General features: G+C 42.8%; 2 protein-coding genes across 3 annotated transcripts in view; one reads left to right on the top strand and one right to left on the bottom strand.

Annotated features, from left to right (window-relative positions):
- LOC125959594 (uncharacterized) overlaps positions 1–2,601 on the top strand; it is a 12,449-nt gene extending 9,848 nt beyond the window's left edge. Inside the window, exons 3-5 of the mRNA XM_049692420.1 lie at positions 618–907; positions 981–984; positions 1,249–2,601. Of these exons, the coding sequence (XP_049548377.1) occupies positions 618–907; positions 981–984; positions 1,249–2,601 (1,647 nt within the window). The remainder of the gene's footprint in view (positions 1–617; positions 908–980; positions 985–1,248) is intronic.
- Positions 1–14,540, bottom strand: part of LOC125950451 (CD63 antigen) — a 48,852-nt gene that overhangs the window by 20,519 nt on the left and 13,793 nt on the right. Inside the window, exon 2 of one of the 2 annotated variants that reach the window (XM_049678451.1) lies at positions 11,529–11,554. The exons of the other annotated variant lie outside the window; for it this stretch is intronic. The gene's annotated coding sequence lies outside the window, so the exon portion shown is untranslated. The remainder of the gene's footprint in view (positions 1–11,528; positions 11,555–14,540) is intronic. 2 annotated transcript variants of the gene reach the window in all.

The following is a 14,540-nucleotide window of genomic DNA, read 5'->3' as shown; positions in this document are numbered from 1 at the left end:
AACGATGGATGACCAATGGCTGAACTAGTTAGAAAGGCGATTTATGCTCGATTGCATATTCTAGGAATCTCAGGTTCAGTTTCGCTAACTGGTTGGAAATCATTATTGAAACGATTTTGCGATCGGCACGATATCAGATAAAACTTTGCTTGACAAACTGTGTACTTGCTGGAAGGGGCCAGATGCATTTCAACCACCTGCCCTTACCATTTTGATATACGCTACGAGTTATCATTTGAATATTCCCATAATCCATCTCAATACTGTCAGAACTTGCAGCTGCCATCACCGCAGGCAACCATATCATTCGACATTCCCTATTAGAGGACGCCACTGGATACGGACATAAATTGCCATCAACGAAGATAGATTTATGAGATCGTCTGTACCCGTTACCGACCATCGGATCCAGTCAGGATGGGTGAGCGCTTTAGTCAGAAGAAAAAAAATCACAACACCATCGCAGCATCACTGCATCCATAGCGTTGAAATTGCCTAGGCAACGGCAATATGTTGCAAAGTGGAAACCATCAACTCCATCGTTTACGCCGACGAATGGAAAAGTAATGAGTAACCGGGTCTCGGTGGCAAATCATCAAGTGGTGCGCGATATTGAGCTAAGGAACATCCAGCTGCGACGTGTGGCCCGCGTTTTGCTCTTAGATGGGCAGTTTCTGCAATTCTGGGAAGCTTTCAACGAGGTACAAATAGCACTGCTGCAGATTGCTGAAGGGCTGGCGGGAGTAAACTTTTCGCAGGAAAACGCAATCCAGCGTACCGTTTTTGACTTGGAAGTAAAGGTTGCGGCTCTCAGGCATACTAAAGTGTGCTGTGAAAGGAACATTGCCACTCTCAGGGATTTACCAAGGCATCTGCTCAAGTGTACCATTGAAAAGCGGCTGAAAGAGTAAGATTATAAATGGGTTCATGGATGTTAAGTATCAAGTCTCAATTCTACTCTGTCTCTCTCTTGATTCCAGCGCAGTAAAGCAACTGGTTGACTCACATAGGACGTTTCGTCAGCGGACTGAAAGGACAATCCGAACGCTCCCAGATATTTCCCAAGTTGCTGAGTTAAAGCAGCGTTTGCTACGTAGTGATTTTTTGCACAACGTCGTCTGTAAGAATCATTTTAACGAATTGCATTCATTGGAAGAGGATAGGATTGCGTTGAGCACTGCGCTCCACTGCACCCAGTTGAGATCAGAGGCAAACGCTTTGTTCATTCTCATTTTGGTGCAATTCAAGGAGTTAGTAGATATGATGGATTCGGAAGAAAGTGTGCGCACGCTTCAGGATCGGGTACAATCGGAAATCGAACGCACACTCAACGAAGCTAAAGATGACGAACAGGAGATTGTTGCTTTAAGGGAGAAGCTATTCCCATCGGCGGTAAGCTTAACGACGCAGCGTAACGTTACGATTGAGCAGCGCGATCAACAAGCGGTTGATTTGGAGCAGCAGCTTCAAATGATCGACCAGCTAGAAACACAGCAGCAAAATATTGAAGAACGCGTGGAGCGACTCATTGAAGCGCGAGGAGACATTCAGCGCCAACTGGCAGATTGGCAAGGAATTCACCACGATGGCCTTCGTGACATAGTACGATTGGAAAGGCTAATCGAGGTACTCGAACGCGAATTGGCCGCACACAAAGAACAGTTCGAACAGAAAGCGTTCGAAATGCAACAGAAGCGTCTTGAAATTCTTGAAGACGAAGCTCTTGATACGAGTGAACGCTCAGAACGACTTCAAGCATGGGATGTTGAGCTGTTGGAACGTAACAATTCTCACACCAGCAACATGGATCTGCTGGAGGCACGTTGTGATAAACTGAAAAAACTTAGCAAAAACCTTATGGGAAATGTGGACACTTTTGAGCAGGAGCTGGCCACGGACTTTCAGACCACGATGACACAGCTGGAACGGGAGAAGAATTTGGCCAAAACAGCGTCACAACAGATTCTTCTCCAAGCAAAGGCACATAACCTGCAACAAGAGTATGAGGAGAACTTGGAACTGGTGAGCCGTGCCAGGACAAGGCCCAATTATCTGACGGATGAAAATGGACGGTACTACCTAGACAATACCGGTGTCCGAATATACCAGCGAAACTCGGGAGCTTCTGCATACTGCCTAAGCGAGGATGGTCATTGGACAAAAATTAGAACTCCTGTATCGATCAACGATCAAGGATCTACAATTAGTTGCCCAACATCCGTAGGAGAGTTAATGTCCGGAGAGTCGTCAGCTACATCGCTTCTGGTACTTACTCCCGCAACTCAAGCCACAGAGTCCCGAATGCGCCACGATAGCAATGCGCAGAGTAGCGATATCTCCAAGAGCAATGCGTCACCTGCCGATTCGGAGGTAGTACTCGAGTCGGAGTCCGAAATCATCCGTAAACGAGTGGCACCGGACGTAGCTTATGTTCAGCAGGTGGTTGGTCCTGCGGTCGTAAAGGGTATGGCAGCTGTTGCTATGCATCGGCCGACCGATCCCGTGAGATATTTGGCGGATTATTTGAAACATTTCCACGAGAACCTCGTCGATGCTGACACGCGAAAAAGGCTGACGGAGAACGTTCGTTCGGAAGGGTAACGCTTACGATGTACGTGTCGCATATTTCATGAAATGAAATCAACTTTATCAAAACCAATTACCAAAATTAAAAGCTTTATTGAAAATTGACGAATATTTGCACTTTAATCTGAAGTTTTTGTATTTATATAGTCACTGCGAATGAATTCACAATAAAGAAATCATAGTTCTTTCTAACGATTGATTACATTTCTTCATCAGAACAATAGTCTGATCATCATTCTTGTATAACTCAATCTGCGCCAATCGTTGTTGAATTCATACCAAGTGATCTTGGATGTTGTTGCATCATCGGAGGTTACATATACTGCATTCAGATTCGCCGAGAAACATGATTTGTACCACCAGCCTCCCTTGTAATTCTTTGCACAGTTCTCATTTGCCTTCTCGTCGTTATCGCGATCCTCCGCCGTAAACATCATTCCCAAATGTTTACTCAATGCATCGCCAGCAGTGCCGCTGTGCGATCCGAGAGATTTTAAACGGTATTGCTCTGTTTCACTGCCTATTTTGGAACTGCTGTAGCGCGCGTACTTATAGTTTCCCAGAAAGTCCTTCATCTCTACTAGCAGCTCGCAAGCCTTTGCGTTTGTAAGCTGATGCATGCGCTCTAACCCAATCCAAACATCCTTGTCGTCAGTCTTACCAAAACCATATCTATAATCATCCCAGGATGCATCAAAGTTAAGTTGTTTGTCCGTGCGTTGTTGAATAACCATCCATCCGCCGTCAATTGTATCCTCCGCCGTCCATCGGTACATGTTTGCAGGAGGGAAACGAACCAATGTGCATCCTTGCCATTTCCGATAAAATATTGATCATCTCTTCTCTTTGCTTTTGTATCTCTTTTTTCGTATTATCCAGCAAATTTAAATTCTGATCCTCTTGAGCTCGAATTGATGTGATCGATTTCTGAACATCCTTCTGCCACTGAGAGACCTTAGTTTGGTTTTCAATGATCTCTCTTATTTGCTCTGCAACATTTTTAGAAATCTCGTCGCGACCTTTTGCCATTTGCTCACTTTGTTTGAACAGTTCGGATTTCAACAACAAAAGTTCATGTTGCAGATATTCCAATTTTGTCATAATAACGCCGACCAATAACATACAACTACGGTTTTAACTTTTGGGACGACTTCAAATGTGCCTTCCGAGTAAATGTGCAAAACGATCAAATATGTGATAACAGCAAGCGAACACAGGAAGAGATCAAGTCTACCAGTTCCGGTTTCATATTCGCCTGATTTCATATTCGTACTTGAATGCCACAAGTACGAATGCTAGCTACACTAAACTAAAAATACAAACAAAACATTTATAGTATTAAACACCACTGACAGTGAAATTCATACTGATTCATTACGGAAGACTAGATCCAGATTGGCAATCCAAAGCAAGGAGAATAAGTGCGGTATATCATAAAATAATAGAATAAAATAAATAAACCGATTAAAGCTTGGAACAGTTAATACTTGGCCGCACAAAATAGTTCATATCTCAGCCAAAAAATGACGTATAAAGAAAAGAAAGGTGTCATTTTGTAGGTTTTCTTATTGCCTTTAATAAGAAATATTGATGCAAATTATTCATTAGTTTTTTATATGACTTTTTCAACTTTTACTTTGACATCACCCAAAAATGTTTGCACAGTACTGTAGGTCACATCATTTGCCCTCCTGTTGCACGTCACCCTCATTTTAGTTGGTTTTTATACATTTCTGATATACTTTTTAAGTTTCCTTATGATAATTATCAAATAGAAGTCGATGGAACGAAAATCCAGTCATTTTTGTGGATTGATAGTTTTCCCTATGAAATCGATCTATTTGAATACAAAAAATAAACGCCATACCTTCGGCAAGAACAGCTACCTAAATCATGCCAAACTTACACAGGATCGTTGGTGGACGAATGAAGAACAAAATCCTTTTCTGTAGACACTCTTTTCTCGAACAAATTTCGAATGAAAGTAGCCCTAATGGTGAAAACATTTGATTTGTCGCCACAATGTCAAATCCCACGCCAAATCATCATCTTAAGGGCAAATTTACCTCCTTAAATAAACCAAACGCTTCCTAAACCATTCCTTCTATGATTGGGAAAGTAATTTTTTTGTCCGGTATTTTTCGAAATGCATTTTTACGTTTTTTGCATCGTCCATCGAAATGCATGGTTTGAATTCGGTCAACACTTGTTCATACAGCTTCCTAGCACGGATTTGGCCAATCAAGCTGCGCTCTAGGGTCCTATTTGGCTATTTTCTAGCTTTTATGACTTTGAAATTTCTTTTAAAAATATATCCCGAACTGTTACGTCGACTGTCGTGAGTTTTTCTTGGTGGAATCACGCTGAGAGATCCCAGGAGTGTTGATTCAATTTTGTTTGCAGAATCTGGCATTCGTTACACTTTTCGGCTGTTTTATTTTCCTAGAATCAAGGTAAAAGTCCCCTCCTAAAGTTTACATACGGTATTTTGAGTTGAATTTGAAAATTTCAAGAGTTTCGAGGTTTCTTCTCCAGCCAAATCCAATTTTTACAGTGAGTGTGCAGATTTTTTTTTCTCCCTTTGCGTTCCATCGGCGATAACTTTTAAAGGCATAGATCAATTTTGACAAAAAAATTACCACTAAATAAACAGACTATAATGATTAAAACGCTGTCAACGGAATGGCAAAGTGACCACTAGGCGCGCTGCAATGAGTAAACAAAAGCGGCCAAATATTAACTGTTCCAAGCTTTAGTAGTGTACTACTATTGAATGAGGATGAATAGCCGTATGCGTTCAGTTCGAACAACCATCACATTTAACCATGGAACATACAAAACCTCAAAATTTGCCCTGTGCAAAACGTTTTCCAAGTAATCATCAAAAAAAGTAGTAAAAGTAAAAGTAAATCAAAAAAGACGCATTTACCGGTAGCATAAGGCATCTTCGGCTTCCATGGGATAGTTTTCGGCTTCATGCCCAATATACAGCAACATCCGGATCCGGAAACCTAATTAAATCACGATGATGACCGACGGCTAGGACGGCATGATTAGTTAGTGGTTGCCCAGGAGAATTCAGGATAAATGCTGCCAAATAAGTCTGTGCTCACCGATCTCTCCCGAACTAAACTTAGATAAACAATTCTCTTATTTAAGACCTCCAGACGAGCATTGTCGGAAGAGAAAGAGGATACGATAGGACCATCATTTCCATCAACCAAACCGGGAGCAACCTATTTCCGGCAATCTTTTGATTCGAAAGGAAAGTTTTTGATTTGTTGGAGCTACATAAAGTGAGTGAAGCCTGCGCATGTTTTCTTTTTGGGATGCCAATCAATGTGTCAAGAGAATAGTTTTCTCTGCGAGATGGTATAGGTTTTCGGTTCACTCTGTGCCACATAAGAACTATTTTGTTTACTCTATTAAATGACCGACAAACAATACCAGTGGATTTAAAAGAGTATACCGGTAGAAATATAGCATAACCATTCGACTATGTTTAGCAAAAGAGGTACAGCTGTTATCAATTGGTACAATCGTGTAAACGGGATGAAAAAAAGTCACTCCCAAAACAGTTTAATCAAATAAGATGCTCACCAACGGTTTGATTCCCTTCAATTTTATTTAGCGCACATCAGTTTGTGCATGTCAGATGCTTTAGAGGGGTGAGCTAGGAAATGCTAAAATTAATTACGAAAATGCGCAATCACACCGCAGCCGTTCGAGGGTCGTTTACTAAATGAAACCCTCAGCTAATAGCTCCTACATGCCACAACTAATCGAGCGCTGAATAGATAGCGAAGCCAAGATTAATTAGGTGAACAACAACAATTTGGTTAGATCAAACGGAGCATAAAATGGTCCCTCCGGGTTTGCATGCGAGCCGAAGCCGCATCAGAAATTTTAGTACATAATGGCTACGTTCGCATATGTTAATCAGTTACTTATCGCCAAATGTTTTCCTTATGTGTTTGTGCCAAAAATGCATACTGAAAATTATGTTGTGTTATTGATTATATTTTATTGTACATTTTGCTACACGAGAAAGAAAATTCAACAAACCGTGTGGCATATATCAATTTTATGTTGCAATTTCCTTTTTAAGCCATCGTTAGCATTACGTTATCGATGGCAATCTATCATCTTTAATGTCCACATTGCACGGAACGGTAAAGTAAAGGAACTCCACTATATGTCTTTAGATATGAATCTGTAATAAGAGAAATGCTTTAAGGTGTTTGGTTTCGAATCTTTTGAACAAAAATAAACACTAGGACAGAATACAGCACTTTTGCATCTTTCCATCGAACAACTGTCGGCAATAAATCAGTTAGTTTGGGCGTGCATAGCGAAACACATCTTTCTTTTCCTTCATGAGTAAACCTGATAAGCATTCCCGCACTCTAGCCGCCAAATACCGCCTTCAAAAGCAAGTGACCCTTCTCCACAAAGCACCAGATTCGTGTGTAGGAGGCAGATGGCCAGCACGAGCTTGATAATGTTTCTGATTTCACATAACAACTGGACAGCAAACGTGTTCCGTAAAGTATCCGTATCGCATCATCGCCGACAGCTTTTAAATGGTTTCTTCATCGGGTTTCGAGGTAAACAAGCTGCAAGATGGCCATACACGTCGTACGTTTCCTAAACCGATTCGCATGATCAGCTGCGAGTACGGTGGGACTCTGCTCTGCTCTGCTCTGTCAAACTCTCCCTGCACTAACGTCGAATTGATACTTTCCGTCTTCGTATCACATTGTATCAGATTCCTCCTCAGCAAAGGGCAAAGTCAGCAATCGATACTAACCACTTCAGAAAGGAATCAACGTCGGCCAGACGACGGCTTCGGTCCACCGAGAACGTTACAGAAAAGCTTAAGCCAGCAATAAGACGCTTTGCTCTTGTCCACTGCACAGCTTACTGTACCCATACCGTCGCTGGTTATGCTGATTTTCGAAATTCCTGCGAAACGCGTTCGGGAAAAGTGTAAGAAAAGTAAGAAAAACGACGAATCCATCGCTTGGGCGGAATCCATCCTTTCTGTCCTAGTGAGGTGGGGGCTCGCTTTGCGAAAAAAAAAGTATTCCAACGATTCCGAAACAAGATCCACGTGCTCGTGCGCGGACATTTCCATTTCAAGCGGAGAAGATTTGGGAGGAGGGGCGGTTCACGAATCTTCAGTAAGTTGTGGGTGCGGGTTTTGCATCGAAACGCGCGTCCCAATCGAGCGGAACGGCAAAAACACGGCATGGTTTAGCTCTGGTCAATCATGAGCATCGATATGACTGGAAAGGAAAGAACTTTTGGGAGTGTACGTTCAGAGTTTAAGTGATTTACATGAGATTTAAAGTGAGAAGTCCACATACACATATTGTGAGGAAAGATATAGAAAGATATTCTATCTGCAAAGTAAGTAAAATAAAACAAATTCTGGCTAGCTGCGATATGAATACACCGAAAGATGATCCGAATATTGCTAATTAAATGAAAGGTGTATTTTAAAATATTTATCTTATATGCGCTATTGCTGTTTTCTATTATAGGTCTTTCGATTATGACCTGATTTACTCACCACACAAAAGATGAGATAACATGCAACCATTTTTTTTCTTAAAATTAGCGCATACGGAGATGGAATTGAAATGACAAAACGGTACACGAAATGCATCTGACGGAGTGCTTCTATCACTGCGCAAATTAGTTCAAATCTCTCCTCCTCCTTACGATGTGCGTCTCCTCAAACATTCGTCCAAGATAGAGCCAACGCAGTCATTGCCAGCAGACTCCGCAGTCCACTGCTGTTTGCGCACCAGAACGACAAAGCCTTCGTTAACAGCAGGACGGAGAGCTTGACGAAATGTCAACACGTTGCACACGGGCAGCATCACACTGGACAAAACAATTGTGCGCAACGCTATGGAGTGCTCAACGCTGTTCCACACCACAACTCAACCATGACGCGACATATGAATGTGTCCCACTGCCGGAAGATAAGAAAGAGTTTGTCTCCATGTTGCTTATTTGAAAGAAAGATGGCATTCATGGCGTCCGCTGCTGTGCTGCAGTAAGTGTGCACGGAAGGTGCACTCTCGCGCAAAGCATCGCTGCCGGCATAATGTTCACACATTTTGCATTTTAATTCGCACACACCCTGAGGTAGGTGTGAAAGAAAGGGAAATTTCGTGACAATTACACTCGCTTATCCCGTGAGCATACAGTACAAGTCACCAGAGACCGGAAACAGTGAGCGTTTTCTTTGCCCTACTCATAAAGCAGTTGGGAACCTGTTTTAGTAAGCATTTTGTTTGTTTTAAAATTGTAACGCTAGTGATCCACCATTCTCCCAATCAACTTTTGAAACAATTCGAAATTTGAACAAATCTAAAATTGACGAAAGTTTGATTAAAAGTTGAAATATAATAACATGAGTTTCTGGGAGAGTGGATACAAGTTTTATGTCCAGATAACGTCACATCGTTCAAATTTCACAAGGAAACTGGTAAGCAACAAAGTTTTAGATTTCATAACCAGCACATTCTCGTAAACCAGTCCGATACAACGACCCACCAACTCCACGATTTTCTTCGTGTCCTCTCACAGCATCAGCAAGGAACATAGTTTTGGCGAATTTTGACTGGTGTGCGGAAAACGAAATTCGAAATTTCTTCAACAATTCCACAACTTCGTTACACTCCGTGCGTTTCCGATGGCTCTGCGTTGCCGTACGCTGTCATGTCAATGTGTCAACCCGTTCCACGGGGTGCGCTGAGCTGGAAATGGTTGCCGGAGACGTCTCCCGTTCGTCTCCAAAGGCAACCAGAAAATTGCCATCAAAGAGCACGAAGAAGGCGCCTTTGTGTTTGGCGTGCAAAGACGATGGTGGCGGCTGTTGGCATGGGCGCTTCCTGGAGAGGGTGGCATATTATCTAATTAAAAATAATTTATCATCATTTGGCCGAGCAGCACGCGAGAACATTGCAGAAACAGTCGTGTTGCGATGGTAAGGCATTCGCGTTGTAACTTTGAGCAATTATCAAGCGACATTCCAAAATTGCTATAAGGGCTGGTTCCGATATGCGACTGAGGAGGATGTCTTTTTAATTAGACCAATATCGACTTAAATTGAATCTCTAACTTGAACTGATCATGATATCAATACCAGCAATATGATACAAAAACCAACAACAAAATCTAATTACCAGTTCTTGCCAAAAATATTCTTCTCAACAGCGATGATGAACCCATGATGGTGATTGCCAAATTCTGGTTAGAAAAACTCGAAACCGCTCTCTGCGGATCTCAATCGCTGCCCAATCTTCAAGTACACCAGAGCCAGACAACGTTGATCCGCAATAAACTTTTATCACTTCGACAGATCGCATTAACCGTCTCGCCAAACAATATAAATAATGTATGATATTGCTACTGCCTGGAGCAGCTTGCACGGAGCAAAGTTTTTGTTCTCCGCGGCCCTGTCTTGTTCTGCCCTTTTTGCCTACGAGTGCCTCTAATCGTCTTTCTATTTACAGGCACATCTGAGACGCCATAGGGAACGGTACCCAGCGCAAAATTCAGAACCACAGCAGCATCGAATGTAAGTACGAGCGATGGTATGGTAATATTCGTACAGGGGGTTATGCTACTTCAAGCACTCAGACTCAGGGTACTGCTTTAAAAAAATCCTCAACACAACTCTCCCTAAGAACAACAAACGCGCAGCGAGGAATCGTTTGTCTAAACATTTATTTTCCCTCGGTACAATTGGAATAATGCTCTCGGATCGTTCGTTTTTCCAAAAAAACAAAATTGCCTAAGGATAATGGGACCCTGCGGAAATCTCGGTTTCACTTCGCATTCACTCGAGCGGGATGAAAAGAAGGGAAAAACAAGACCATCATGGAATAACACTGAACTCATTCGGGTACTTTTTGTGTGCCATCGGTTTCCATTCCGACGAAAAAGGGAGATTTCCATCAAGCTCTTTGGGTATGGCAACAGAGTATCATTACGCAAGGAAGCGCAATTTTAACTGCGATCAATCGCAACTCGATCAAAACAGTCACAAACAGCAATATCTGCTTGAGAACGGTTTCGCTTTGATGTTCCTCGGCTCGTAACAAATTGAAGCACAGCCCCGGTACAACATTACGTGCTGGCAGCATCATGAATCAGGCGAGCCTCTCTGTATACAATTGTCACAATATTGAGTTACCGAAACAAACAGTAACAGAACTCTGAAAACTCAAATTAAATCATCTACATTATTTCCGCGTCTTGCCTTCCACTGGTGTGCGTAACAGAGGAGGCTCTCTTGGATGAGTTCAACAGTAAGGACATGGAAGCGATAAAAGTGTGGTAAAAGGAACAGAATATTACACCGATTGTTCTGTGTTGTGACGGTTTCCGCGAATTGCTTCGGTCTCACGAATCGTTTTGTCCTTCCTTCCGCAATGGGTGTCGTTTAACGGTTTAACATTCCCTCTGTAACAGATCTCTGCCAACAGCATTGCCACACGCTGCCAGTTCCATGAACATTCAAATCCGGTGGTGCAGCCGGTTGTCTTGGTAGCGGGAGGGCGCTCGTTGGTTATCAACACAGGCACACGCCATCCTCTACCACTTTTCCCTCAGGAACTGTGTTAAAGTTCTGCCTCATTCGGCGCCCATTCGGCCAGTGACGGAAAATTAAAATTAATTTAAAAGGATTTTCCCAAACACACGCAAAGAAAGTTTTTAGTTCGGCAGAGCGTCTTGCCTTATTTACAATGAAAGTCACCACGATTGTAAGGAGGGTAATCAGTTCACTTTCCAACGTGGGCGCTGTGTTTCAATAAGCTACAGAAAAGTGATCAATTTCATCGCGATTCTGGTGAGGAATAATATTAGAAATAATCGTATTTGAAGAAGTTTAATATTACTAGAATTGCTTTACAACATACCTTTGAAGCAGATAATAATAGGGATTCTGAAATTTAAAAAAAAATAAATAAGTTTTCAGTAATTCGTTTGATTCATTTGGCGTCTCGTTTAGTTTGTTAATTTTAGTGACAAATATAAAAGAGAAAAATAAATTTAATTTTCTACGCTTAGATTAAACTTGCTCCGCCGCGAACCGTCGCTCGTTTGCCTAATGACACCCCTCAGAGGCTCGTTGGCAGATATGGTGGTCTCTAAAGCAATCTAAATCGATGAACCACCACCTTCACAAGCGGAGTTCACAGCATTTAGGGTACCGAACCACGACACTACAGAGCAGATGCGCACCTCGCGCCACCGAGTGTCACTGGCAGCACCGACCTTTCGGAATGCCATTTGCACCCTAACCGAGAGTGTTTTATGGGTAATTTCTCGAGCCCGGGACGCAACCGTTTAGTAACGAGCGTTGACGACAGGGACGCAAAGAAGCGATGCCAAAAAATAAAAAAAAAATAAGCCCCATTTACTGCACTAATGGTGAGATAAATTCAGCAAACACCTCCACAGTGCACACATTTAATGCACCGTCCAGAAACATTTTGGTGCTTCTTCTGCTTTGATGCTTTGCATCTTTTTAATGGCGAACCGCGAAGCAATAAATTGGCCCACCACCGAGGCAGGGTGCGAGCATATCTTCTCGTGTGCTGTCTTCTGGTTCTTGACACCCCGTTTTTGCAACATGTAACTTCCACAAACTACCGGAAACAAAGTTGTCTAACGCACGTGAAACAAGTTGCTCCTGGTGGATGAGTACATAATGCGCATTGTAGCGGGGGTTCAGCTATTAACAAAGTTTCCGCCGTTTGCATTATTCATATCGTCAACACTGGCGTTCGTCAGAGCGCTGCCAACTTGTCAGTAAGAGCTCATCCTACCAGACGGCACCATAATGGATTGACAACGTAAAACTTCCTCCACCTAGCACACAATGTAACACTGTAAATGATAATTTAATAAACTGATCCAATCAATGTAGCGATTGAGCCTTTGATACGATTTTTACATATACAAGCGACTAACAAAAACATGAGTTGGATCCAATTTCACCCAAAAGCCTTTCCGGAACAGCTTTAGCAAAGGTCCTGATGACCTACTAAACCTCTCCTAATCATCCCTCTTAAGAATATTAAATGCTAAGGCACGCATTTGTGTGGTTGAAATCCCGAACAAATAAGCTCATCGCGGGCTAGCGCGAAAGAAAATCAACATAATCCGATCTCATCAACAATGCGCCCACTTCTTATCGGATCAGCATCAGTGTACCATATTTCAAGCCTCACACACAAAAGCCGCGATTCAACAACGACTAACAACAGGAGCCTAAGCGAAACGTTTGTTTTGCGGAACGAAATGCGAAACAAACAAACCGAGCGCATCCATTCAAATCTATCACGGCTATCATCGTCGCCTGACGTCATTAGTGTCCGGCGGGCGTGATTTTCTTCCACGAGCCAATGCTTATGAGGATGACGATCGATGCGATGTTGCGGGATTACGGTGTTGTTACGTTGGCGGTGATTAGTTCACCTCCTTCGGCACTCTATTCTACTCTCCGGTCGGAGAGGAATCCGATGGCACATAATCTTCGGAGCGCCAGACATCCTATCGCTTTTTTTGTGTTTCATTTTGACCACTAATGTCGAAGGCGTCGGCCGCCTGTTGCTACCGGATAACGACGAAGGAGAAAAAAGAGGTCATTTCCTCGATGACAATGTGAAACACAATGTGGTTGGTTGGCAAATTAGTCGAGTAAAATATGCATAAACTCATTTAGCCTTCCTAAGAAGCAACACGTAACGCGCGCTCGAGAAGCAATCAACGAGAGTTAAACGCAAGCTTTTTTTTCCATTGGAGAAATGATGCCACAGACATTGTATTTTTGGTAATCGACAACTCCACCGACGGTCATTGGTGATGTTTGGCCATGTCAATGGAAATCCGATAAAGAAAACATTTACCTCACCACGGAATCGGACAAGTGTCACGAACAGACACAATGGGTTCGTAATGATCGTTACAATGATTGGGGGGAAAAACAAACTCATTCCCCCTTTTGCTGGTGGATAGAACCGAACCAAACGACACCGGAAGGGGCCCTCGACAAGCCTTTTTCTGGTGGAAGGGTAGTAGGAGGCCAAGTTTCCGTAAAGCACGGCTCGGATGGGGACACGGAGACGGACAAATTACCGTCATTAATGTTCGAAATTACGCGTAAAAACAATCGGTCCCTCGTACCCTTACATGGGCAGCACGGACCGTGGATATCAGAAGGTGCACGACGACACAGTGGACTCTTATGGGCTCTGTCTGATGGCAAAGACAAACTAATCGCTTTCCTTTCAAACAAAAGGAAATCCCGAAAAGCGTCACGAAAAGTTAAAGAGTAAGGAGCGGACGAGGAGGCAATACTCATTGATGTAACACTTGGCACGTACACAGCTAGAGGGCCTCTTTCTGTATTGCTGGTAAGCATAAGACGCGCTTCATTGTCTGAGAGCCGATTGGAAAAACCATAAACTAGACTCTGGGTTCGGTGCTCTGGCTCGTTTGTTCAAACATTTTAAAGTCATCGACCACCGGTATCGGCTTCCGGCTGATGCATATTTCAACAGACGCACGAAGCTGATGCTTTACATTGTGATTTGTTGCTATGCTTCTGTTCTCCGCTCGCTGCGGAGCAAACAATGTTGTGCTTGGAGTACTGGGCGGCCTAAATAAACTCGGTCCGCCGGGCGAGTCTGATGTTCTGGCATCTCATGGGACAGGGTGCATACCCCGGTGACAGGTTGAAGGCGAGCATCAACAAAATATCAAAATGAAGAATGATCGATTGATTACCCTTCTGGCAGCGTTCGGGAGCGTAAACTTATTGAACGGAATTGAATGAAAGTGGCAAAGTTTTGGCAAACAAATCTACGAAAAGAATACTAGACGCCAGTAAAGTATATTTTACATTTATTTATGCAATAACATTC

This window comes from Anopheles darlingi, chromosome 2, assembly GCF_943734745.1.
Source record: "Anopheles darlingi chromosome 2, idAnoDarlMG_H_01, whole genome shotgun sequence".
Taxonomy (NCBI): domain Eukaryota; kingdom Metazoa; phylum Arthropoda; class Insecta; order Diptera; family Culicidae; genus Anopheles; species Anopheles darlingi.
This window is presented reverse-complemented; position numbering and strand designations above follow the sequence as displayed.